General features: G+C 43.1%; 1 protein-coding gene across 1 annotated transcript in view; it reads right to left on the bottom strand.

Moving 5' to 3' along the window:
- Nucleotides 1–1,807: 1,807 nt before the first annotated feature.
- Nucleotides 1,808–27,247, bottom strand: part of b4galnt4a (beta-1,4-N-acetyl-galactosaminyl transferase 4a) — a 149,388-nt gene continuing 123,948 nt past the window's right edge. The window contains exons 9-21 of the mRNA XM_072436028.1: nucleotides 23,219–23,285; nucleotides 16,785–16,931; nucleotides 15,199–15,308; nucleotides 8,718–8,818; nucleotides 8,527–8,603; nucleotides 6,519–7,851; nucleotides 5,361–5,740; nucleotides 5,106–5,259; nucleotides 4,951–5,023; nucleotides 4,165–4,318; nucleotides 3,968–4,094; nucleotides 3,437–3,837; nucleotides 1,808–3,136 (exon numbers count right to left, since the gene is read on the bottom strand). Of these exons, the coding sequence (XP_072292129.1) occupies nucleotides 3,723–3,837; nucleotides 3,968–4,094; nucleotides 4,165–4,318; nucleotides 4,951–5,023; nucleotides 5,106–5,259; nucleotides 5,361–5,740; nucleotides 6,519–7,851; nucleotides 8,527–8,603; nucleotides 8,718–8,818; nucleotides 15,199–15,308; nucleotides 16,785–16,931; nucleotides 23,219–23,285 (2,838 nt within the window). The 3' untranslated portion in view covers nucleotides 1,808–3,136; nucleotides 3,437–3,722. The remainder of the gene's footprint in view (nucleotides 3,137–3,436; nucleotides 3,838–3,967; nucleotides 4,095–4,164; nucleotides 4,319–4,950; nucleotides 5,024–5,105; nucleotides 5,260–5,360; nucleotides 5,741–6,518; nucleotides 7,852–8,526; nucleotides 8,604–8,717; nucleotides 8,819–15,198; nucleotides 15,309–16,784; nucleotides 16,932–23,218; nucleotides 23,286–27,247) is intronic.

The following is a 27,247-nucleotide window of genomic DNA, read 5'->3' on the forward strand; positions in this document are numbered from 1 at the left end:
CTTTTCTGAAGTTTCAAGCCCGAGGCCAAAAGGTGCGAAAAAATTACTCCTTTTTCTCTAAAAAAAACAACCGACTTCAGTCCATTGATAAATCCCGTTCCACAAAGCGCGTCTCCTCGCTCCGTGTGACGTTCGCGGAGGTAAAGTCCGAGTTCATCTGTGGCGAGCCTGGTGCGCTCGCTAAAGAGGATGACGTATGAGGGGCGGGGCGGAGGACACAGAGCGAGCCATCCACCAATCACAGCACGGCCGACTTTTGCCCTTCACCAATCAGAGCCCGCCTTAAAAACTACCACAACTTCTGCTGTTTTGATCGGCGCGTGTCATAAAAGTGCGTGACGTGACATGTGTTTGAGTGTGATTTCATGTCTTGTTGAATCAGTCTCTTCACATGACGCATTGTTCCCGTTTATTTAGGTTTAAAATAAAAAAAAACAAATAAAAACTTAAACCATTAGGCCTATTACAGATAAAACAAACAAACTAAGAACATAACAAAAAAAAAATATAAAACACACCATCAGGTCAAAAAGATGAAGTGTCTCTAGATTATTTTGTCACCTAATTTCTGCCTGAATTTAATCTGCCAAAGCCTCCATAAGTGTAAGAGGCGGGGTCGTGTTTAGATTGATTGAGAAAGGCTCATTGAAAGTGTAGTTAAAAGCTTTGAGGGGATTTTGTTTCACACTTAAGGCTTTCTCCAGAAATCTGTGGACCCTCTGGGCAAAACAGCAGTGGAGCTCTGTAATCAAAGCCTGCAAAACCCAAGCTTTTGTTTCCAAAATAAAGTGTGCGTGAATCCCATCAGACCACGTCATTGTAGAATCACTGTGCAGACTGCGTTGATTGAAATGAGTAATGAGGAGTAAAATCACATGAGCTTCATCACTGCACTTCCATGTAGGGGTTGTATGCTTTCTGGAGACATTACAGTGACAAAAATCATTTACTGGCTAATATTAACCTGTTTGAAACCATATCTGAACTGCAAATCACGTTGTTGATGAGTAATTAAGGATTTACAACACGGGAACCTGATGTGTGTGCCCATAAAAGAGGGAAGTCTCCATAAATTGAATCCATAGACTTAATAGTCCCCACAATGTAAGACATACCCGTACAAAAACAAGTAAACCGCGTCAACTGTGAATTGCGCAATGATTTTCAGACATTGTAGAGAAACATCTCGGGAAGCCATTATTTACATGTAGTATTTGTATTTTATTTCTCACTCAGTTATTTCTCCCCATCATTGACACGCTTTAATTTGATGGAATAATAAGTGGAAATGCTGAGTGACAGCAAACGCACGCGCTCACACTGAATCACTGTCTGCCAAGAAGGGCTGAATGAACAGGGAGTGACCTGCTGAGCTCAGAGGACCTCCTGGTTTGCTCCAATGACATCAGGACAGACACAGAAGGTCCGGAGGAGATCACAGGAGGGTCACACTTGCCTCATAGACCTCAGGCTCACGGACTTTCCTGCATTTAAGTCCAGGGGAAAAGCCACAATTACAGCCTGACGTAATATAATTTTAAGTTTAGAGGCCAGAATGTGCACACACACACGACACGAGACTAAAACAACACGTGTCTCATAGTTTATTTCTTTTGACACGGCATAAAAGGTAGAAACGTCATCTTTTAAAAGCGTCAGAATTCCGCTAACAGCACCCTCTTGTGGACAACGACAGTACCACGTTCTAAAGCATGGTTCGGCTGTATTTGCTTGTGATGCTGTTGTGTGGCCAGACTGGACTGCAATAGACCCAGAAAGCAGAATGAAGAAGACAAAAAAAAAACTATGACTGTAATATACTTTTTATTTGCAAAAAACAGATGAAAATAAAGGAACAATACATTCTTAAACCCACTCGCTACAAAACAATTTCACAGAAATTACTTTGGAATGTTGTCCCATTTGTTTTTGTAGGTCTTAAATGTATTTATTTCTTATTTTTTGTATTTAGCTCTGTTTGTTTTGTATGTTTGTTTTAAATAGTTATGCTAAAGGTTGGGCATCCATTACCGCTTGTGGCAACAGTGACCTTCAGGGCATTTGAACGATCCTAAAGCCAGTAGTACCTCCACCATCCTGAGTGACAGCCCTCTGCTCTGTTCGACACGAGTTCTGTTTTACATGATCAGAGTCACGAGGAGTTAAACTGGGCGGCAGCTGCCAGGACGTCTCCATCAAGCCTCCTGTTGACAGTAGGTGTTCTGACCTTCTCTAGCTCTGTGCTGAAACGATCCAGTTTGTGACAGTTTAAAGGACTTGTAGATTTTCTTTTCCTCAGAGCTGCACGTCTTCATTTTTAAATTACAGTGTTGCTGCAATTCAGACTCTGCTGAACAAGGCACTCTTTGATAACATGCCTTCTCGTTCTACACAGTACCATCAATCAAGAACCCGTTTAATGACTGTGATTTACTCATCTTTGCTCAAATTTTTATTGCGTTTTCAAATTACCACTTAAATTAGGTCCAATTTGTAATCTTCCCTTATCAGGCCAATGCGTGAATGCCTTTTAATATCATTATTTTTGTGTAAAATCTGATCTCAAAGACATCATAAGCAGAATTAAATATGTAAACTGTTCACAAATACAGTGTATGAGAACCAAAGCACCCCATAATTAGTACATCAACTATGTACAAAGCCATGAGAATAAAATCAAATTTAAATAAATTGACAAAACCCTGAAGTTAATTTAAAACAAGTCTCCTGGACATAGTACGCATTTGAAAATGAGACTCCAAATAGCAGCGAAGCCAAATAAACTCTGAAAACATAAATACATAAATAAAAAACAATATGAAATATGAATTGTGGAGTTCAGCAGTGTCCTCGCTAACAACTAAAGTGTCTGATGTGATAAGCCACAACCCATTCACCAGGAGTGCTTTACAAACATCACTTTGATATTCAACAGGCAGTAGTTGATGATTAAGAAACAGTTTCCTACTTCACCTACATCACCAGTGGATCTATTGGAGTAACATGTCGACACATTCAATGGAGCACTCGCCGGATGAGCGCTTTCACAAAAAGGTTCATAAAATGTCTTCATGGCCTCTTGTACAAAAGGTGCTTCTGGACACAAAATCACGCACGCACCCACCCACACCCACACCTGCACCCACACCTGCACCCACACCTACACCCACACCTGCACCCACACCTGCACCCACACCTGCACCCACACCTACACCCACACCCATACCTGCACCCACACCTGCACCCACACCTGCACCCACACCCTCACCCACACCCTCACCCACACCCTCACCCACACCCACACCTACACACCCTCACCCACACACCCACACACACACACACACACACACCCACACCTACACCTACACACCCTCACCCACACACCCACACACACACCCACACCTACACCTACACACGATCACCCACACACCCACACCCACACCAGCTGATTTACAGTCTGTCTTTAGAGATTGTACCAAAAAGGACAGAGAGAAGCTGCACAAAGAGTCCTCTCTGTGGACAGTCAGTCAGTGAGACAACGTCACAAGTCAAAAATGCGTAAACAGAACGCTTTCAAAATCCTGGTCCATTTCCTCATTCAGACGAGCGACTGCACAGGCCAATGCTGAAACACACGTTTGTTTCTTAAAGGCAGAGTTTTAAGCAGTGAGAAGGGCCCGTCACTCACAGTGGATTGTTTGCATCCTAACCAGCAGGTGGCGCTATCCTTTCGGGTTTTTCTTATTCTGAGCGTTCCACATGCCGCGTTTCGAATGGAAGTAGTGAAAGAAGTTCCTCAAACGGAGCCGCTCCACTTCTAGTCCATTTTGTAGTACCCTGAGGAGAATCACAATATTATGTATTTCATCTTTCCTTTCCAAATGAAAAAAAGTTAATTCATATTATACAATTATTAATTTCCAGACAAGTATCATCCTCTTGATAAAGACATCATCTGTGATGTTACCTGTCTAACAGCTCCCAGTCCTCTCCTCCCCAGCGGTCTTTGAATTCTTCTGTGTTCATCCCACCAATCTTATCAAAATCAGACTTGTAAATTCCAAAAAGGCCAAAGCCATTTACTTCCCAATAACCTGTCAGTAAAATAAAAGTGTTTAAATAGTTGCATTCGCTACAAATAATGTCATGAGTTTACTAATGTACCATCAGGCTCATTTGAGGAGCTGCCACAGTTCAGCCTCATGACGATGGGCGCATAGGCCAGGCGTCCCTCCACACAGTGTTTTCTGATGTTCTCCAGGATGTTCATGGGGAAGTGGATGTGCAGGTCACACAGGAACACAATACTGTGGCTGTCCTAAAAACAGGAACATATTCCAAAAACATTATGGTCAGCCTGACATAGCATTGCATGTTCATGCAAAGTCTACCACAAGAGGTCAGCAGAGACTCAAGGCTTCAAGCTTCTCTAAGTGCGAAGTGTGTTTCGATTGGTGGCTGGAAGTAAAATTGTGGTGGAGTAAAATTCATTGTCAGTATTGTAAGCAGAGATTGTTAGACCCCACGTAGGTCGTCTATTTACAGTAACAAAGTCACTTTATCAAACTTGACACTTGAGTGACAACTCTTTCATCTCGTCATGACAACACTGACACTCAGCTGACGGATCACTGTCCATGCTCAGGACGGGGTTTGTGTGACTGTATGAAAGAGTGACAGTCGCAGAGGCAGGAGGCACAAATAACCTGAGACAGGAGTGGATGTGACAGCTATGGAAAACCCATGACAGAGGAAATGCAGCCATGAGTCACAGTGATTCTGTCGGCCACCGCTGGGCTCAGAGGGCGGAGCGATAAGGCCCAGCTCCTGCCACACAGCGTCTAGTGCTGATGCATTCATAATTCATGAGCGTTCTGCCTGTCCATCAGCTCAAGGGCGATGGTCAGTGTGGGCGGTGACCTTCAGTAAATGACTGACATTACTCCTCACCTCAATAGTGTCGACTCCGATCTGAAGTCCAGCGGAGCGCTCGAAGTTGCCTTCTCTCCTGAGATACTCATACCTGTCAAAACAAGTATACAAAAATATTAGTCATAAATAATGCATCTCCCACATGCAGACATGTTGACTCCCAGTGCACTGACCTTGGCACACTGCTCTCTCTGAGCGCCTGCTCCACATCCATGTCCTCGCTTTCAAAGTCAACAATAATGATGCTGAAATTGTCATCCTTGGTCTGACGATGGAGATTCTCCATGTCGGAGATAAACTGTTGCACCCAGCGAGCCTGGTTTTTCACTGCACAAAAGAGAGGAAAAGTAAGAAGAGAAATGATCCTTGAAAGGTCAATTGATTGGTTCATATTGATTGTGAATAAAGTAACTTGTCTTTTGTCTGACCTGGCACCACAAAGTGAACCATTACGTCCCTCCTCCACTGCAGCATGACAGGCTGGCAGAGCAGGGGCTTGGCGTAGCCAGTGCTCCAGGCGGTGGCTCCGGGCTGCGCGGGGGGAATGTTGGACGGGAGCAGAGGGTGCGGGGCGTGGCTGGGTGCGTCGTGGCTGGGAGCAGCAGCAGGAGCAGAGGCCAGCACCGAGTCTGTGTTCTCTGGGCTCTCATCGCCCTTTCGGCTGCGGTGCAGGAGCAAGTAAATGTATTCAGACAAACGCACCACACTGCGCCCTCTTTCCATCAGCTCCAGCTCCACCAGGTACCGGTTTCCCCGCGCTGAATCACGTCGTTTCTCCACGTTAATGATTCGCAGAAGGGTGTAAATGCTGCGGCAAACAGATCAGACTGGGCTCAGAAACAGTGATTACAGAATGTAGATTTGACATTTTATATATAAACCCACCGCATTTTTAATTAATAATCATGAGGACTGAGGTTTTAATGAAATAGGCTGCTTTATGAAAAATCACATAAGTTGGCAATCTGAGTTGATCAATTATGGTGCTGTATTTTAATAATGTAATGGACATCAAAAAACTAACATGAGAATAGAGTTTATTGACAGACATTTATTTTTACATTATTATTATTTTTAGTATTATCTTGTCTTACGCTTGCTGTTTTTATTTTATTTTATATTTTATTTCAATTTTATTTTTTATCTTTATTTATTTTTCCCCTCCATCCCTTGTTGGGAAATGAGAGGTTTTGTCTATAGGAGTTTTTGTTTTTAAGAGTTTTTGTTTATAAGAGTTGAGAGCTATTAAGAGTGTTTTTTTAAACTTCCTTTAAGTTATCTGTCCTTTTCCTCTGTATCTACCTGCGTTGCAACAATGAAATTTCCCCATGTGTGGACAATAAAGGATTATCTTATCTTAACTTATATTATCTTTGAATTAAAATAGAGCTGGGTGATATGGCAATTAAAATAAATAAATAAATCATGATTTGCTTCTCTCAAATTGGTCACATGCCATGACATAATGAAAAGGCATTTGTATACGTACTAATATATAATATGTACTGAATAAACTGTAGTCAGCCACCAGAAAATGACCTCACAGCTAAACACAAATACATTGCCTGCGACTTCATCATCCTCACCCTCCATTGCGCTCGTTGAGCTTCTCCATGTACTGCGCCAGCACGTCCACGACCTCGCTCTCCGCCAGCTGGAGGTTCCCCGACACATTGCAGCGCAGGTCGTTCCAGTCCGACCTCAGCAGCTCAAAGTCCATGGGGTTGACGGAGAACGTGCGCTGCCAGTTGATGCTCTCCTCCGCCCAGCCCGGCCTCGGCTCCACCTCCTCGTAACTGTAGTCCGACAGCTCCCCTTCCTCCGGCTCCGGCTCCGCGTCCGGCTCCGCGTCCGGCTCCGCGTGCGGCTCCGCGTACGGCTCCGCGTCCGGCTCCGGGTTGGACTTGTTGAGCTCCGGGTCAAACTCCGGCGGGTTCGGGTCCGGGTCCCTCGGTTGCGATTCTGTAATCTCTGAAGTTCTGAGGTAAGAAGTGACACGTGTCTGTGCGCTGTGCGTGGAGTTGACAGGAGGTAGAGGAGTTACTGTCTTCTTCAGAGCTTGAGAATCTCCTTTTCGTTTTTTTTTCTTGTGGTGTTTTTCCTTCGGAGGCTTGTGCGTGCTTTCATTCCGTAAACTGCCATTGTGAGAACCGTTTTTCTCTTTCAAAGTAGGCCATAGAGGCGGACTGACATAATTCTTCCCTCCTGTTGTGTGCCCTTTAACTCCTAGATGGACGAGTTTCGTAGTTTTTCCGTTCTGATACAAAAACACTCCCGGAAAAACTTCTCTGGGATAACGCGATGCCTTTTCCCGCTCCTCTCTCCTCTCCCGGCGTTCCCTCTCTCGCTCCTTAGCCGGTCGAGGTCTAGTTATGTAGATCGTCTCCTCCTCTTTCTTTTTGCTGTCGTGGAGGTTGTTGTTGTTGTGGGCAGAGTTGGTGAGGATTTGCTTGGCACGGCTTGCGAGGACAGAAAAGTGGGATTTTTTGGGAAAGATTAGGGATTTTGTATTAGGTTTGGGTGGAGCTTCAGCCTCCTTGTCTCCTTCCGGTTCGTCCGGACCAGTTCGGATCCAGGACAGGGAGCGGCCTCGGACCACGCTGTAAGCATCTGACTGGAAAGCGCCACGTTGAATCTCTGAAGGCACTTTTCCCATATCTCCTCGTACCCATTCTCTGCCTCTGTCTACAAAGTGCCGTCTGCTTCTGCGTTTCATTATCGTGTTCAGCGGATCTTCCTCCTCATAGGCCTCCTCCTCTTCCTTCTGTTCTTTGGCACCGGTGGTCGGAGCAGGCCTCGGGCGACGGTGATGTTCAGGTTTGGACGTGTGGATGGTTTGGCTGGGTTTTTTCTGTGGAGGTGTACCAACAATCTCGGCTTCGTCTTCAACATCTACAACTTCTTCTTCCTCGAGGAAATCTGGATTTGGTGAAAAACAGAATAAAAACACCCGTATTAACTGAAAAACTAAATAAGATAACAATAATAATTCAAGATATAAGTGTAAATATAACCCCAGAAGCCACCATTAAGGCTACATAGTGCTCCTTTAAGACGGAACATTGAGAAGCTGATGTTGCAGACTTTTTGATGTAAATTAGTACATTTTGTGTTTTCCCCCAAATTGTATATTGTAAAAGCAGGACATGCTCCATGCTTGTATGTAATAATAAAGTATTTTATTTCTCGTCATGCTGGTAAGTAAGAGCCAAAAGCAGCACACTGATTGGCTGTGTTTGAGTGCTCCACTTCAGTTTCACTTCAGTGTCTAAAAAAAGCAGTTCTAAAACTGTGCAAGAGCCTAAAATTATGAGGACATTAATGATGTGCCAAAAGGTTTGCAAAAGGTTTAGGCATTACCTATGTAATAAAAAAACTACAGTACTTTTAACATTTAAAGAAGGTTCATTCTGTCTACTCTTTTTAAACACTTGTATCTGACCAAAAAGACTGTTCAACACTCTTTTTAACATCAAAATTTCCAGGACATTGTGATTATTACTCTGTGAGTGCTAAGCTTTATCGAAGGAGAGCAAATCGATGTATGTAAGCGATGTCTTTATGTGAGTGCATAAGTGTTTTATTATTAGATACCATCTGGGTTGGGGAAAAAGAACGGCTTGTCATCCTCCTCCTCCTCATCAATCTTCATGTATTTGTAGAAGCCAAACCTGAAAACAAAATAAGGTTCTCAAAAACACTGTTGAATGCATCATCAGAAGATGTTAGCATACTAAGGACAGAAATGACTCAGAAGAAATATAATAGCCACAAAAAGTTCTTGCCTTTCCAAGTAGATGGGGGATTCTCTGTAAAAGCACTTGTTCTCTCTTTCCATGTGCGTCAGACGTGTGAAGTCGTTGGGGTAAACAAAAGACAGATAAACCTAAAGAAATAACAAGACAGGTTTTAATAGAGCAAAATGGAATAAATAAACAAATGTATTCACAGAAGTTTCACTATTACTGTTTGGGTAAAAGCAGCTGCAGTAACCACATATCGTCCTGAAGAGGGCGCTAGCACGCAACACGTGCGTGCAGCTTAGTTACAGGAATCAAACATGGTCTGATCTTTCACCTTTAAAGGATTAAGTATATGCATTTATACATGGATGTACTGCTTATGCACTTTTCAGCTGTGGATTTCTGTTCATATTGTATATTTTGTATTCAAATCTATTTCATTTGATTCTGGATTTTTTATTTTTACTACAAATGCCTATCATTTAGTTCATGTTTCTATTATGGCTCCTTCTTTTATGTGTCCAATCTAATCCACTTTATTTAAATAGAACGTTTCACAAACAAAGAGGAGGGCCAGAGTTTGGGGCCATCCACAGAGAAGGTCCTGCCCTGGGTTTAAGTCTGGCCTTAGGCACCACAAGCTGGAGCTGGCCCTCACACCTCAGAGCACGCGTTGGAGAGTAAATTTGCATCAGGTCTGAGTTGTATTGTCGGTCCAGTCCATTCAACATAAAAAAACAAACTATAAAATGTCGGCGTAATCCCTCATTCGTCCAGGCGTGTTCCATTGTAGAAAAAGCTTCAGTTGTAGTCATCTGGACTCAGTTTGAAAAAATAGACGTTTCGACTCTCATCCAAGAGTCATTGTCAATAAAAGGAGTCAAGGAAGCTATTTTTGTTAAAAAAGAAACACCTTCTTTAAACAGAAATGGAGGGCTAAGGTTTAATCTTCATGTTATTTATAATGGTATACTGAACCCCTGGAAAGGTAGAGGGCCAGGACATTTAGATGCTAATCAGGTACTCAGGGTGGTTGAGCCAGGGTCTCACAAAGACAAAGAGGATTCTAATAGCCCATTAAGATTCTGAATAGGCTAGCTCGGTAGATACAAGGGGGAAGTTTCTGTTGAAACAAACAACTCTTTCTACTTCGTCCGAGATGACCTAAATTACGTTGTTGTCAGTGTGAGTAAAGCGCCGGAGGCCCTGGCGGTGAGGGTCTGGCTGGGTGGTGAAGCTGTTACTGTGGTTAACCTTTATAATCCGTGTGGTGAGTTAACGCTAGAGTCCTTACATAGTATCGGTAAGGATGTTCGGGGAAAGGCCGTGTGGTGTGGGGATTTTAATGCGCATAGCGCTTTGTGGGGCGGTAGTGGTACCGATAGGTATGGGCAGGTGGTAGAGGGTTTTATCAATCAAAGGGAGTTGGTTTGTCTGAATGATGGGGGTGGGACCCGCTATGATATGGGGACCGGTGCGGAAAGTGCAATAGATCTTACACTTGTGTCCAAGGAGTTAGCTGGTGTTTGTAGTTGGGAGGTTCTTGGTAATCTTTCTTTTGGTAGCGATCACTATCTAGTCCGCACCGTGATTGGCTTTGGGAGCTGTGTGGTCAGGGGGACGAGGATCCAGAGGTGGCAGTTGGCAAGGGCGAACTGGGGGGCTTTCCTGAGGAAAGCTGATGATGGTTCTAGGGTTCTGCAGGAAGGAGGATTGACTCAGGTGGATGATCTCAATAGTGCAATTGTCTCGCTCATCACGCAGTCAGCGGTAGGCACGATTCCTAAGAGTGGTGGTAGTGGACATAGGAAGCGGGTGCCGTGGTGGACTGAAGCATGTGGTCATGCTGTTAGGGCGAGAAATGCGGCGTTTCGCCGGCTAAGGGTTGCCCACACTGAGGGTGCCCTCATTGACTACAAGAGGGCCCGCGCTGTTGTGCGGAAAACTGTGAGAACGGCCAAGAGTGCCTATTGGAGGCGGTATTGTTCCAAAATTGGGAGAGAAACGCGTCTCGGGGATGTTTGGGGGATGATTAAGCGGATGCATGGGGTTGAGCGCCGTCGTGGGACCCCGGTCCTAATACTGAATGGTGTTGAAGCAGTCAGCGACGTTGACAAAGCTGAACTGTTGGCCAGCACCTTTGTGTCGGTGCACAGCTCTGACAATCTCTCACCTGCGGAAAGGCACTACAGGGAGAGTACTTTGGCCCAGAATTCTGAGCTGATTGGGCACCAGCCTTCGACTCAAGATGACCTTGACCTTCCGTTTAGTTTGTTTGAGCTAAGGAGAGCACTTTCTAAGGCGAAACAGACAGCCCCGGGTAAAGATGAGGTGTGCTATGACATGCTCTCTCATTTGACTGATGACACGCTTGGGCTAGTCCTGGGTCTTTTCAACCGTGTTTGGGATTCAGGTTGTGTTCCATCTGCGTGGAAACAGTCTACGGTGGTGCCGGTTCTGAAGCCGGGTAGGCCAGCGTCTGACCCTTCAAGTTATAGGCCGATTGCCTTGACGTCGCAGCTCGGGAAAACGATGGAGCGCATGGTTACCGAGCGGTTGGATTACTTCTTGGAGAGTCAGGGTTTGCTTCCCGCGCACCAGAGTGGTTTCCGTAGGGGCAGGAACACCATGGATTCCGTGTTGTGTTTGGAATCTGATATCCAGCTGGCCAGGGCTCAGAAAGAAAAGGTTATTGCGGTGCTCTTTGATGTGGAGAAGGCGTACGATATGGTTTGGAAGGATGGGCTCCTCATTAAGCTGCGGAAGTGTGGTGTGAAGGGTAAACTGTTTAACTGGGTCCGGAGCTTTCTGTCTGGCCGGCGTATCCAAACCAGAGTGGGCGCTGCTTACTCTGGGGTCTATGGGGTGGAGAATGGGATCCCGCAGGGGAGTGTGTGTAGCCCTATCTTGTTCAATGTTATGATTAAGGACATCTTTGACGACGTGGATGGGTCTGTTGGGAGGAGCCTTTATGCTGACGATGGCGCTCTATGGGTGAGAGGGAGGAATCTCCGGTTTTACGAGGCGAAACTGCAAAGGGCAATACAGCAGGTGGAGCAGTGGACCCTGAAGTGGGGGTTTAAACTGTCCGTACGGAAGTCTCAAGTGATCTGTTTCTTCAATGGACATAGGGACGTCTCCCTTCGACTGCATGGGCAGGTGCTCGAACAGGTCAGGGAGGTGAGGTTCTTGGGGGTCACCTTTGACGAGAGGCTTAGTTGGCGTCGGCACATTGATGAGGTCAGTGGTAAATGCAAAAGGGTGAATAACTTGCTTCGTTGTCTATCCGGCCAGGACTGGGGGGCCAGCAGAAGGTCGCTCCTGGGTATTTATCGGGCCGTCATGAGGGCGGCTATTGATTATGGCTGTATAGCCTACATGTCTGCGGCTGAGACTAACTTAAAGAAGCTTGATGTGGAGCAAGCCCAGGCCTTGCGCATCTGCTGTAGGGCTTTTAGGACCTCCCCTGTCTCGGCGCTGCAGGTTGAGTTGGGGGAATTGCCGTTACGGCTCCGGAGGCTAGAACTTCTGTTGGCTTACTGGGTGAATGTGCAAGGTCATACGAGCTCTCACCCGGTGAGGGACTTTCTCAGGGTTGATGGGGGGCAGAGTGAGGCTGGCGGTATGATTTTCAGCCAGGTAGGAAATGCGAAGGCGCGGCTTGCGGGGGTTGGTGATCTGCGTGTGAGCCCGTCGGTGGCTTTGTCTGCTATAGCTCCGTGGAAGTTTGTCCCGGCTCCTGTTGATGTTAGCTTGCATGGCAAGCTTAGAGGAGTCGCTGGGAGGGCACCGCAGTTTGCCGTTCAAGCGCTCATCGATAAGCACTCAGGTGATGTGTTTATTTATACCGACGGGTCTAGGGATCCTGAGAGTGGGCGTACTGGCGCCGCTTATTTTGTGCCTGACCTGGGGCTAGCGGTCAAGAAGAGGTTGACAGATCGCCTTTCTGTTTTCACGTCGGAACTTATAGCGATACGGTTGGCGTTGGAATGGGCGGAATCTGCTTTGCAGTGTTGCGGCATTGTGGTGGCCTCTGACAGCCTTTCTGCATTGCAAAGCATTAAATCTGGGAAATCGGATTGCAGACAGGATGTGTTGAATGGCATCTTCTGTCTGATGCTCTCCCTGTCCAGGAAGGATGTGAGGGTTTCCTTCATTTGGGTCCCTGCGCATGTGGGGGTGGATGGTAACGAAATGGCTGATGCACTGGCTAAACGTTCCCTTCGGCGGCCATCAATTGATGTGGCGGTTGAGTTAAGCAAATCTGAAATCAAGCCTGTTATCAAGAGTCATGTGGTCGGCCTTTGGCAGGAATTTTGGAGCCACTGTGTTACTGGACGGCATCTCTATCACATACAGGGTAGTGTGGGTCCTTGCGGGTCTATGGGCAGGAACGCGTGGGAGGAAAGGGCCTTCGCCCGCATGAGGATTGGCCATACTGGACTCAATTGGTCACTAAGTAGGATAGGCAAACATCCGACCGGTCTGTGTGGTCACTGTCGGGTGCCAGAGACTGTCGAGCATGTGCTGATTTGCTGTGAGGCTTATGATAGGGAAAGGGCCGGGTTGGCCTTGTGGTTTCGGAATAATGGGCGGGAGTTCAATCTGCGGAACGTTCTGGCGATCCAGTCACAGGGTTTGTGTCAGGCTGTGGTTGCTTACTTATGTAGCACAGGGCTGGGTAAACGTTTATAGAGGTGGGGGGTGTTGGAGACTGAGCCGAGGATGAGGAGCAAGAGGATGTTCTAACGCGCTTGGACTTCATGGGCCTAGAAACGCCAAAGTGATGGAAGAAGGACTTCTAAAGGATAAAACGACAAAGACGTCCCATGACCTCATGGGCTTTGTAAAACAACAAAGACGTCCCATGATCTCATGGGCTTTGTACTTCCAAAGCACCGAACGTCAAAGAGGGCGAGGAAGGTGAAGAAGAGTCTCCCTGGAATAAAGCCGGTTGGTCTCTGACACAACAACTATTCTAGTCACAAAAACACATCATGACCTCATGGGCTTTGTAACGCCAAAGCGATGGGAGGAGTACTTTTACGGACTACGACAGAGTCTGAGGACTACGAAACGTCTGAGGAATAAAGTCTGGCGGTAATGCAACACTCGGATGCCAACCGCCATAAAACAACAACAACAACAACAACAACAACTTCAGGAAGGCTCCTCCCAATGGGCGGGTCTTACCACAGAACAGTATTAATATCGGAGTTCTCGATCTAAATTCTTTTATTGACAATGACTCTTGGATGAGAGTCGAAACGTCTATTTTTTCAAACTGAGTCCAGATGACTACAACTGAAGCTTTTTCTACTATCAAACTATAAAATCTTAAAATCAACTCTAAAACGAACTGGAAGCCAGCTCAAAGGCGCTAAAATCTGTGCTCCAAAGTGTCAAAGCACATTTATAATTGGAGAAATTGTGCAACAAGGACAATAAAGCTATTATGTTAGAAATTTGCTTGGTATACTCAAAAACACAAACTAAGAATATAAATGATTCAGAGTTTTCTGTTGCCATGTGTGCAGACAATATTTAATTTAAAGCTTTGCATGCTTCTTGGGTTATTTTATTTGGCTCTAAGAACGGTTTTAGTAGATATTTTAAGGCTTGTTTTTTTTCTCCCGAGACCCAACCAAAAAGAAAGCCCTGAAATCCCCTTTTAAAGCTCTTTTTTCTGGTCTCTAGTGCACACTGGTTCAATGGCACTTGACCAGGTGCTGAAAAGGTGAAGCGGCACTCCACAGACTAAAATAAAACTGTGAATAATGTGCCACTGTGGCTGGCTCTTTAGACTTTACATGAATTATAGTTTTTGTGCCTTTTTCTGGTTCTGGAGTTTGCTAAGGACACTCAAAAATAGCAATTACTGCACATGAAGTAACTCTTGGCACACCTCAAGACACACTGGCGGAAAATCATCGCAGTAAAGCATAATATGGACACGTTTAAAAATGTTACAAACTTCTTACAAATATCTTTTTGAACATTGTTTTGACTCTATGCTTATTTTTATAATATCGAGTTCATCATCTATATTATATAAAACGATGACAACGACAAATAAGAGTGATGTTTCTGTACGTTTTGTGCGATACTTCAACCACAACATTTACTGGCACCGTTTCGCACGCTTTTGACGCTGTGCCATAATATCGCCTGATTATTGTCAAATAAAACATCGGTGACAACATTCACATCACATTTCACATTTTCTGAGCTCCTGATGCGCCGTTTAAGTCAATGCACACACTGACAAAGTGCTATGTAAAGATGTTCCCGGATGCAATCGCTAGCCATAAATTTGTCTGGCTCCTATTGAATGCAATTACACATCGACTTTGCACCGGGGAGCTGGCAAAGTCGGGTCAGTTTAGTGTTGCTCTGACTCATCCTGACATTTGTGTTCTCACATGCAGCTTCTCCTTGTACAGCCTCGTCTGAAAGGTGCATTAAAATGACAACTCGGTGATCATCGGGAGGAAAACAGAGCGAGGAGGGGGGTGATACGTACGAACTGCAGACCCTGATATCGAGCGATGGGGAAATCTTTGACTACGTAGGTCGGGGAGTAGAGGCAGGCCGGCAGCACGTTCTCCAGACGGGCGGGGTCGATCATAGGAACTAAAACACAGAGACGGAAAAAAGAGAAAGGATTAAAATGATTAAAATGATTAAAAAGACGACAATAAGCAGCAAATGTTATAGAATATCCGTTCACTAGTTGGTTGTTTTTATAATTACTGATGGACAAGATTAAAACCCCCCAAATCATATTATTGTACAAAGAGACCAAAAGTACAGTAAGATACATAAGTTAAGATAAGATAAGATAACCTTAATTTGTCCTACAATAGGGGAAATTCCAGTGTTGCAACACAGATGAGGTACAGAAACAGATCAGGCACAAAAGTATAATAATAAAAAAAAAACAGATAACTTAAAAAATAAATAAATAAAACTCTTAGTAAGAATAACACATATTAAGAAGAATCCACTTACGTTTGCAATGTCTAAAAGCGAAAAAAGAAAACATCCAAACAAACTACCGCAGTCTTAAACACAGTATTATTTATGCCTAATATAGTAAGATTTGACCCTTATGCATCGCACACATTTAGAGCCACAGGTTATCTCTCAGAATCACTCTGATCTAAGGTTCATGTACACACAAGGAGCACAAGTGCACACAAAGTACTGTATCTGAACATCTTGTGTCTAATAGCAAGAAATATCACTTACGGCTCACGCAGGAGTACTCAGGGACTTCACCGCTAACATAAAACCATGGCACTTACTGTGTTATTAGTCTTGATATGTTAACTGGCAGAAAACACGCACCGGGCGCCGCACGTTTACCACCGGGTCAATATTTCAGCACGACAGGAGGAATGAAGTCTGACTCCAGATCAGACAAAACAACAAAACAGAGCCAAAAACATATATATTTATCTGGCGCTTTGAAATGATTGTATTGTAATTATTGTAAGTATTGATTGTACATTATGCAGAGGTCAAAATAATCTATAAATTCAATGATTATTGTACGTTTGGCAACAATGACGGGTCCTTTATTTATGGTAAAATTATTATTATTTTGTCTTTACAATTGAAGAACGTTGAGAGTCATCACTATTTATCAAAGTTTGAGGAAAACAATTTGAACTGTGGCCTCCTTTTACTGACCCAATAACAAGCAGCTCATTACTAAGAAAATGTGTGTTTTAGCATATGGTAATGTATGTATAAGATGGACGGTGGGATCTGGCAGCCGCGCTATTCGGTTGAAAATTGAACCATAAAGGCACGATATTGAACCCACAAAAATATGACCAAGAGAAATACACGTCTAAAATAGCTAACCCAAGTGTTTGACAGAAAAAGAAACATATCAGTTTCTCGATTCAACCGGGGGAATAAGGAAGAGGGTGAAATGGAACACAGTCAGTCAGGCAAAATGATAGACTTAATAGAGCAAAACTGACAGCCAAATAAGACTTTGAGCTAGACGACCAGCCAACCAGTCAATCAGCCGGCTTAGAGCAGGCGGGGGGCAGGGGAAGGAGGGCAGAGGCTGGAATGATGACTGTCAAGACTTACTGCTATAGAAGGTGTCCCTGGGGTCCGGCTTCAGCATGTCGGCCCCGTGCTGCGGCCCCCGAGGCGGCGACTGCTCCGGGAGGCGGATGTGACTGGCCAGGGTCTGGGGGATGTGATCCACGCTGTTCATCTTCAAACTAGACTCATCTGAAAACACACACACGGACAGAGGCGGGGTCAGGGGTCGGGCGGGAGCCGAGGCGCGTGGATATCGCGTTCGCATCTGGCAACGAGGGCCGGGCGATACTGAGCAATATCAATGTATTTTTGGAGTTTCCCGACAACGATGTTCAATTTTGAGCTTTGATCTGACACGTTAGCAACTGAATCTTTTTAGCTTGGTACTTTTAGTGTCCTGTAATGTTAATTTATGAAGTTATTTTGAACGTTTTACTGTGCACTTTGAGCTTTTTGCACATGTTTCTCAATGTGGTTTTCATACTACAAATGCCAAATAAACTGAACTAAAATATTCAGATATTATCACAACTTGGGTGGTTAAAAACATGTATTTAAATGTATTAGTTTAGGTTTAATAATCAGACACATGTGAATTGTCCGTCAAATGAATCACAAAAGTGCAGAAATATCAACATACACAGCTTTTTTCCCCACCACTTTTTAAAATACAGTTCTTTTTGTAGCATTTATACTATAAACGACACACTCAATATTAAAATGTTGCATTTACCAAAACAACATTCACTACAATTTCAATATTATTGCCCTCCTCCATTGGCAACCTGAGTTTTAGATGATGAAAAGGGAATGGAGAACATCACGTTTAATCAAAATAGGACAAAGGCTGAAGTTGGTAAAAAAAAAGAAAAAACTGCAACACTTAAGCCAGTTTGAATCATAATTATAGTAATCAATAGAAAGGGAGGAGAGCGAGTGTGTGATTAATGGCATGTCAGCGCTACGGCCTGATGAGGAGATGCTTATAATTAAGAGGGTGGTCAGCATCTGCATCCTCAGGGGGCGGCGCTGGAACACACTGTGCTGCTGGTGCATTCTGGGAGACCTGTGATGGTGACTCACAAAAGCAATCCATCCTAAAAATGTCTTTCTATTCGATAAAACTGAAAGCGTTTGTTGGGGCCCGACCTCATTCAAATTCATATTGAGTTACGTTTGAGACAAGTTTCTCATTATTTCATGTTATGATGTCGGTATAATTCAGATCTGATTAATGTGTATTCAATTATCGCAATTAAACCTTTACAATCAGGACTTCACGTTCTGTACAAATTACACATGTTTATACAGTTTATGTATGTAGGAATTAATCTACGGAGCCCATATTTCACTCACTAATGTGTTTTTATGGTCTGATTGGAAATAATTAATACCATGTAACAAATTGACTCTATAGCGCCCCCTACCCATTGTGTGAAAAACTCAACATGTCTGATTTGTTTGAAACTCATGGATTATATTCTCCTCAAGACGCCATGAAAAACGTGCATTGCAGATATTGTGTATTTTCACAATTGGCCAGCAGAGGCGCAATGAATGCCTTCACTTCCTCTTCCGCTTTTATTTTGATGGAACATTTCCTCTCGTGCCGTGGTCTTAGCATTAGTGTTAGCATCAGCATAAGGAGAGGAAGATGAAGAAGAGTCTCCCTGGAATAAAGCCGGTTGTTGTCTGAAACAACAACAACTATTCTAGTCACAAAGACATATCATGACCTCATGGGCTTTGTAACACCAAAGCAATGGAAGGAGTACTTTTACGGACTACGACAGTCTGAGGACTACGACAAAGTCTGAGGAATAAAGTCTGGCGGTAATGCAACACTTGGATGCCAACCGCCATAAAACAACAACAACAACAACAACAACAAAGTCTGGCGGTAATGCAACACTCGGATGCCAACCGCCATAAAACAACAACAACAACAACAACATTAGCGGCGGGTCTCTGATGCTAGGTGACGGAGGTACAGGGAGGAGGGGGTTTAAAGAATAAAGTCTAAAGAATAAAATCTTAAAGAATAAAATCTAAAGAATAAAATCTTTAAAGAATAAAATCTAAAGAATAAAATCTAAAGAATAAAGTCAAAAGAATAAAGTCTAAAGAATAAAGTCTAAAGAATAAAGCCTAAAGAATAAAGTCTAAAGAATAAAGTCTAAAGAATGTTGTTGTTGTTGTTGTTGTTGTTGTTGTTGTTTTATGGCGGTTGGCATCCGAGTGTTGCATTACCGCCAGACTTTATTCCTCAGACTTTTCGTAGTCCTCAGACTGTCGTAGTCCGTAAAAGTACTCCTTCCATTGCTTTGGTGTTACAAAGCCCATGAGGTCATGATGTCTTCCTCTCCCTCTTTAAAATCTAAAGAACAAAATCTAAAGAATAAAGTCTAAAGAATAAAGTCTAAAGAATAAAATCTTTAAAGAATAAAATCTAAAGAATAAAGTCTAAAGAATAAAGTCTAAAGAATAAAGTCTAAAGAATAAAGTCTAAAGAATAAAGTCTAAAGAATAAAATCTAAAGAATAAAGTCTAAAGAATAAAATCTAAAGAGAATGCACGGACCACGACAGAGTCTGAGGAATAAAGTCTGGCGGTAATGCAACACTTGGATGCCAACCGCCATAAAACAACAACAACAACAACAACAACAACAGTGTCGGGAAAACGGTCCCGCGGGTGGCGAGAACCATCATCGCCATAACCGCGGCTTTAATTGCAACTTAATTCTACACCGAGGCAAAAAAATACACTCACACAATCTCTATTAACATAAACATAACAGTTGATAGCAAATCTGCCCAGCTTTCTCTTGGTATGACCCCTTTATATTTAGAGTAGGCAAGTAAATCACAAAAATATTGACATCTTCCAGGACACACGGGAATAGAACCCGCACGATATATAATCACAGCCACTCGCACGGACTGCAATGACGTAGCACGCTAACACTATTTAGTTTGAACCTATTCTGTGTGAAACCTGCAAACCCGCTGTTGTTCAGACCTTTACAAACATGTTCTTTGAAACGCACGGGATTCTTGGATTAGTTCAGCAGTTCATATTTCAGCCGTCTCTCAAACGTAGACGGATTTGAACTTTGAACGGAACAGAATCCTACCATTAAAACATGAGCACAATGTAATCGCAAGACGTGAAGCAGGAAAAGAAATCGCAATTCGATGCTTTCGTTCCAATGTAGTTTAGCATTACACGAGAACACAGAAACACAGACACGCCCTGAGCAGATGCAAAGAGCAGAGAAAGAGCGGCTCCAGTGCCTCATCCTGTTGAACTCCTTTATATATATGTTGCACGCAAACTTTCCTCACCTTTGAACCCAGCCTCAAACATCGCTTGAATCTTCAAAACTCGGAAAGAACTCGTGAATAATTGACGCGGTCTTGCTGATAAAACAATGAAACATCAAACGTAGTACGGTGTCTTAGTTGGTGCTGCGCTGTTAAATATTATGCAGTCATTTTGTTGTTCTTATTGAAATATTCGCTCTCCAGGCCTGCGCAACGTTATTACAAATTCATCAGGTGGAACTCAGGTGCTTTTTTATTTATGTGCGCTGATTCTGGCACGGTAATAAACATCCAATATCACACGACGCATTTGACTTCAAACCATGACAAATTGTGCCGCGTTCAGCTTTTATGAAAATGACACCATTATGTAAATGATCCACCGGCAGCTCGCCGCTCGACGCTATGAGAGCGACTTTCTATTGTTTTGGATTATGAAGTAACTGCTTTGGGTAAACTGCACGGTGGAGTCTCTTGTGAGAAAGATTATAATTAATGTCCATAATTCTGTCTTTTAAAACGATATATTGTAGTTTATGTGATTAGACGCTCGGAAATAGTAACAAATAGCTGCGCGAGTGAAATAAAATCACATATAAATCTGAGTGTTTCTTTCGACGCAGGTGGAATTTGGCAAAATGCAATAGTACACCCAATTTTCTGTATTCAGGCAGTGCTTGGCCCACCTTCCTTGCTTCTTTACAGGCATTTTCTGAAAATATTACCACCTTTTTCCTCCGTCTCTTGCGGTCGGACAGACAGACAAGCCGACAAACAAACCAATCAACAGCAAATTTGTCTAAAGAGAAACCTTGGAAGTTAAAGACTTAAAACGATCTAAATGAATAAACCAACCTCGACCTTTAATGTTGGAAAAAGGGCAGAATCACAACATTAAAGCCTTGTGTGGAGATGGGTGGAGAAGATGCTGTTGCCTCCCTCCACTGACCTCATACACGTTCTTTTGCACTGTCGTCGCTGGCCATGGGCGAAAGGGCAGTAGTCAGCTTTCATCCATGGCAACTCCACGCATCATATGTTTGCGCAAGGCATCTGTGCTTGTTAGGCACACGCTGAATACCGGTGAGGCTCTGCTATTCTTAGGCCTCTGGTAAAGACACTGACTCAGAGAAGCTCAAGAGCTCGCGATCTGCAGCCGGGTTTGAGGGGAAAGGGTGGCTCAAGTCTAGGTCAGGGTTTAAATGAATCTCAATTTCAGTAAAACCAGACAAAACATTTCGATTTACATGTGTGGAACAAAATGGAGGAGATGTACAGGGTTAAATAGCATTGTGAGAACTTTAGATGATTCAGAAGTTAGACTGTTTTGTCTGAAATGGTTTTGCTATGACAACTGTCTGAATGTTTTATTACTTAACCAGTGGAGGGGACCATTTTTAGAACTAGGTGTGTCCTCTGGATGCACAGTGGCAGTGAGGAGGCGGTTGCAGAGCACTTGGGTTATGTCCCAGTGGCCTTTCTCTGAGGAATCTGCTTGAGGTTTTTCTGCGAACGCAGAGTTCCTCCCAAAAAACACATCTACAATTTTAGCGTACACTGGCTGCCAGGACAGTTTCCAATGGATTTAAAAAAAATATATATTTGTCTTGGCATGTTTAAGATAAGATAAGATAAGATATTGCTTTATTGTCCCACAAGGGGAAATTTCATTGATGCAACACAGGTAGATACAGAGGTAGATACAGAAGAACAGATCACTTATAGGAAGTTTCAGAAGAAGATCTCCTATAAACAAAAACTCCCATAGACAAAACCTCCCATTACCCAACAAGGGATGGAGGGGAAAAATAATAAAGATAAAAATAAATAAATAAATAAACAAATAAATAAATAAATACCATTGCATGTGATCACGACAGTAATTGCACATGAATATGTGTCACGACGGCACATGGATTTCACATGAATTTCACAGCAATTGCACATATGACAGAATTGCACATCAGTATTAGGTTAGGTCAGTATTGCGAGTGTTCAGGACTAACAGTGTTTGTTATAAAGTGAAAGCAGCAGGAAGGAAAGACCTGCGAAACCTTTCCTTCACACATCGAGGGTGGATCAGTCTCTCACTGAAGCTGCTCTCCAGAGCGGACAGTGTCCTGCAGGGGGTGACACTCATGGTCCAGCATAGAATCTAGCCAGGACCCTTCTGTCCCCCACCTCCTGCACCGAGTCCAGAGCACAGCCCAGGACGGAGCTGGACTTCTTGATGACTCTGTCCAGCCTCTTCCTCTCCCTCTCTGTGATGCTGCTGCTCCAGCAGGCCACACCGTACAGGAGGGCTGATGCCACCACAGAGTCATAGAAGGTCTTCAGGAGTGGCCCTGTCACTCCAAAAGACCTGAGTCTCCTCAGGAGGTAGAGCCGACTCTGGCTTTTCCTGTACAGTGCGTCTGTGTTATGAGTCCAGTCCAGTTTGTGGTTCAGATGAACACCCAGGTACTTGTATGAGTCCACTCTCTCAATGTCCCGTCCCTGGATGTTCACTGGTGAGGGGGCAGTGGAGTGGCGTCTGCGGAAATCCACCACCATCTCCTTGGTCTTCTCCGCGTTGATGAGGAGGTGGTTCCGCTGACACCAGTCCACAGTCCCCTGTACTCCGCATCATCTTCGTCCGTGATGAGTCCGATGATGGCAGAGTCATCAGAGAACTTCTTTAGTCATCAGAGAACTTTAAATGGGGCTGTTTGTCTGTTCTGGTCCAGCCATATTCTCCTTCTCGTGCTCTCAGGTCCAGAAGAAAACAGAAAGATGATTGAGCTTTTTCTATTGCTGGTCCTCAGTGTTGGAAAAGTTTACCCTTGTTTGAGAGACTCACTATAAGTTTAGGTCTGTTTTAAAAACATGCTTTTTTCTTAACCAAGAATGAGTTGTCACGTTTCAAGATATTTAACTTTACAAATACATTTGGATTGGCTCTATTCATATGTATTAGTCCATGAATTAATGTGGGATTCGTCTCAAATCTTGACCATGGTTTGGTCAGGAGCTGGAGTATTTTAATGATGCCTGGAGGAAACTCACAGCCAATCTCAGATAACACATAACAGATAGAGGCATATAAAGCCTTACTTTGCCAAACACAAAAGAGTGTATTTTCTGATTCCTCAGCGCTGCAGGAGCTGTTACCTGTGTATGAGGAGATGTAGGCAGAGTCGATCACCTCATACTTCAGACCGGGCAGAAATGGGCGCCACTGCGAGGAGACAAAGAGAAAAAGAGAGTGAGACAAGATACAATTCCTTTAAATAGATTTCACAATTACCACGTCACTTCTGGTTACCTAGGATATAATACACGGAGACAGGTCATTTTGCAACCTCTTGAGTTATGCATATAAATATAAACAGCTCCTCGGGCTCATGCAAATGCCACTCGACGCGCTAAAGAACCCACTGTCACCATACATACCACCATCATTTTGTACTTCGAAGCTTGTGTGTCCCAACAGCTAAAATGGTGGCATGTTTGTGCATAAGCTGTCACGTTTTAACGTTCTATACGGGCTACGAAAAGTAAGGACGCCACACAAAACATCCTGCAGAGCCCAGCGGGAAGAGCGCAGCGGGCTACACAATGTGATGTCATTTTCTGGATGTTTTCAAGGTTGATGTCGAAGGTGTCAAAGAAGTCAAACAGGACAAAAAGTGGAGACACAGGAAGTTCTCACAGCTCCACAGAAAAAAAGCAGATTCTCCCATGTGTGTGTAGTATATATAAGCTAATGGAGGAAACGTCGAGAGCTACAAATACAATTAGATGCGCTTAAATAGGATTACCACGGATCTCAACATGACGTATGTTTAAGTCAATCAGTCAACACATAAGATTAAAATAAATTACATTGAGGAACATGAGGAAACCATGATAAATCTGATGTTTCTATAAAAACTGAGCAGCCTAAAAGCTCACGGTCGGGGGTAAATTGTTTCAGACATTCTCACAATACATTTGCCGGGAGAGTTGTTGACCTGAAGTGCACTGCAGCGGCTACATGCGTGTTGTATCTGTCATGCATGTGTGAACAAGAGCGAACATGCAGCGTGGATACAGGCAGGAATTCTGTGTTTGGCTTTGACAACAGGGAGGCGCTGGGGCTGGCATTTGGTCCACAGTCAAGAACAAACTGATGTGAGGGGAAATAATGAGAAGTATCACGGTGAGAAATGGCAGACTGCAGTGCTGTTTTAAAACATATCATGACCTTTCATTGACCACTTTTGTTTGTTTTTAAGAGAAAATAGATTATTTCTACCTTGAAAATAAAATATTTTGTTTTAAAAGGAACAAAGAAAAGAGATGAATTTCCTTCATTGAGACCACATATATACATGTAGTAACATACAAACGCCTCAAAGTAATATACAGCATAAAGTGTTTCCTAACTTTGATTTCTAAGAGCATTTATATTTCTTCCAAGGCTGTGCTTTTTATTTCTCAGGGGTTTATTGCTGTGGAGAGGAAGTGCTCACTGCAGTGCTGTTTGTTTACTTCAATTCAATTGACAACTCCAGAGCCACAGGCGCTGAGAAGCCCAGTGAGTTTGAGTGTGATGTGCAGGCAGTAATGAAATAAAAATACCTGACCTTTCACATGTGATGTTTAAATCAATTTAGTTGTGAGGCCTGATATGATCAGCAGAAAGCAAACACTTCAGTGTATTAATCATAAAAGCTCCCCAACGGTTATTTACTACACAACAAAACCTGTGTTGTCAATATGAGGATTTTATCAAACCAATCCTCAACCTTCGTGACACTTGCAGCTCCACGTAGATGAAACTGATTTGAAAATTGTTTTCTAAAGTCGTAGTTAATAACAAGAACATTCTTAAAGGTGCACAATGTCTGTGTATTTAGTCTCTCAAAGGTTTATCCGCTCCAAAGATCTGACCTGTAGGTCCCCTTCCCGTTTCCTGTCTGAAGATAGATAATGATGTCGGTTTCTGTTAACGAAAATACAGGCCCTTTTATTTCATTTTCTAGAGATCTAGAGTGAATCCTTCAAAATCCTTCAATTAAGTTAAGAAACAGTGTGGACAAGAGCTCGGAGCAAAGTGGACAGCGTAACAAGACACGAGACCACAGTCATTATTTATTACTTTAACCTTTAGGTTCATTGCATTAGTTTCATCTGCTCTGTTCAAATATGAAGGATGCTGCCTGGTGGTCCAGTGGTTAAGTCACAGCACATATGCCTGGCTCCTGGTGCAGCCGGCCGCAACGTCGTGAGTTTGAATCCCAACTCCGATTATTTACTGCATGTCTTCCCTTCTCTCTAATCCCCACTACAGGCCAAAAATACAAAAAAATAAAAAATGCCTATTATTTTACTTACAGATTGCAATAAATGCATTGTAATGCTTCATGCCTATATACTGTAAGTGGTTGAATAAAGGTTGAATAGATTCAGTAAATAAATTACCCATAGCCAACATAGCCAACAAGTACTTATTATGAACAATGAAAATACTGTAAATATAGGCACAATTATGAAGTTGAGCGGTAAATACAACATAAACTGAGCCACAATACACTTTTCACGCTACATTTTGTGAACAAAAACAAAATTGCATAGAGGATTCAGCAGGCAGTTCAGGAAATTCACTGAAAACAAATGTTCCCTTTGACCTGTGTATGTACCTCTGTTGCCAGACAACTGTACACCCATGGCAACTATGAACCAGACTAACACGCTAAGAATTGTGCTGCATAAAGGAAGCCAAATTAGCAAAGCGTGGCAGTTTACACACTAAATAATTAGAACAGTAAATGATTAGAATCAGAAAAGGTTTATATCCATTGCCAATGTTGCACACTTCAAATATGAGGTTCAAAGTGTATTTTCATTGTTGTTTACTGTAACAAAGACAAACATTTGTCAATGTCCATGTCATGCTCTCTGTTGTTACAGGAAACAGTTCTTCTTTTACAATGTACAATAGTTCAAAATAATCATAAAATAACAAAATATCATATACATAAACAAATTTGTGACAGACATGTGTCTTTGTTCTCTTAGAACGTTTTTAGATTAAGCAAAAGTGTCATTTTTAACTCTCCTGGTGATCCCCTTTGTTTCGATTAGCATATTAGCATACTAATGTTAGCATAGCACAAAGTTACAATACAACAACAACCAGGCTTCAACTTCATAATCTTACAGACAATTTCGGCCTAAACTGTCTCTCTATTGCCTTATTCATGTTCACAGTTCCCATATAAACATTTGTTTTACCACTTTACCTGTAACAAAGACAAGCATTTGTCAATGTCCATGTCATGCTCTCTGTTGTTACAGGAAACAGTTCTTCTTTGAGCAGACGCCCCAGATACGGAGATAATAGAGCTCCCCTTGTGGTGTGGCATAGGAACTACACTAATGCAAATCAAAGCGAATTGAACACAGTCTGTCTTTCTAAAACAAACAAAATGATATTAAATAAATTATAACATGAAATAAAATACATTTCGGGGGGTGCCCTATTTGCTAGTCCCACACTCTCCCCTCCAAAATTAAATGGCGTCCCGACATTCTGACATTATCAGTCCATATGTTTCTTTTATGCATTACATAGTTCGAAGTTAAAGCAAGGTAGGAGTCAGAGTTCACAGTCTATAAGGTGCATAACTTCTTCAAGAAGACCATATGACATGTATCTCCCGTTGATGTCATATGTGCGCAGCAAAGGTTATCGTGCACTATAACCGTCCACTGCCTCCTCCCTTACATGCCAGGGGTATCTGCACTTTCTCTGAGTAAGGTTTCTTAACATAGCAATAACCTCCTATCATAAGAAAATGTCAGGCTTTACCATTAACCAAATATATCAAAAATAGTACTTAAGAGCTATGTCAATACAATAATAATAACATTAAAGCTGAAACTTTAAACTTATGAACCTGAATAGTTGCTATTGAACAGTTCAACTAAACACTTATTTATCTGACAAAGTGGGTTGTCCCAACCTATGGTAAGTAAACATTAGTCTTGGTTTTCTCAATCTTAAAGGATACTTTGTCTGCTGCATCGAAGATGGACCGGGGTCTTCTTGGTCACTGCCTGCAGACTCAGGAGACTGATGGTCTTCCCCATTGCTTTGTGTGTCATTGTCCTCGTCCAGGCTTTCAACATCCATCTCCTGTTCGTCCATCTGTG

The sequence above is a fragment of the Eucyclogobius newberryi genome, unplaced genomic scaffold (assembly GCF_026437365.1).
Source record: "Eucyclogobius newberryi isolate DKJ021-1_F unplaced genomic scaffold, fEucNew1.0.hap1 SCAF_7, whole genome shotgun sequence".
Lineage (NCBI taxonomy): Eukaryota > Metazoa > Chordata > Actinopteri > Gobiiformes > Gobiidae > Eucyclogobius > Eucyclogobius newberryi.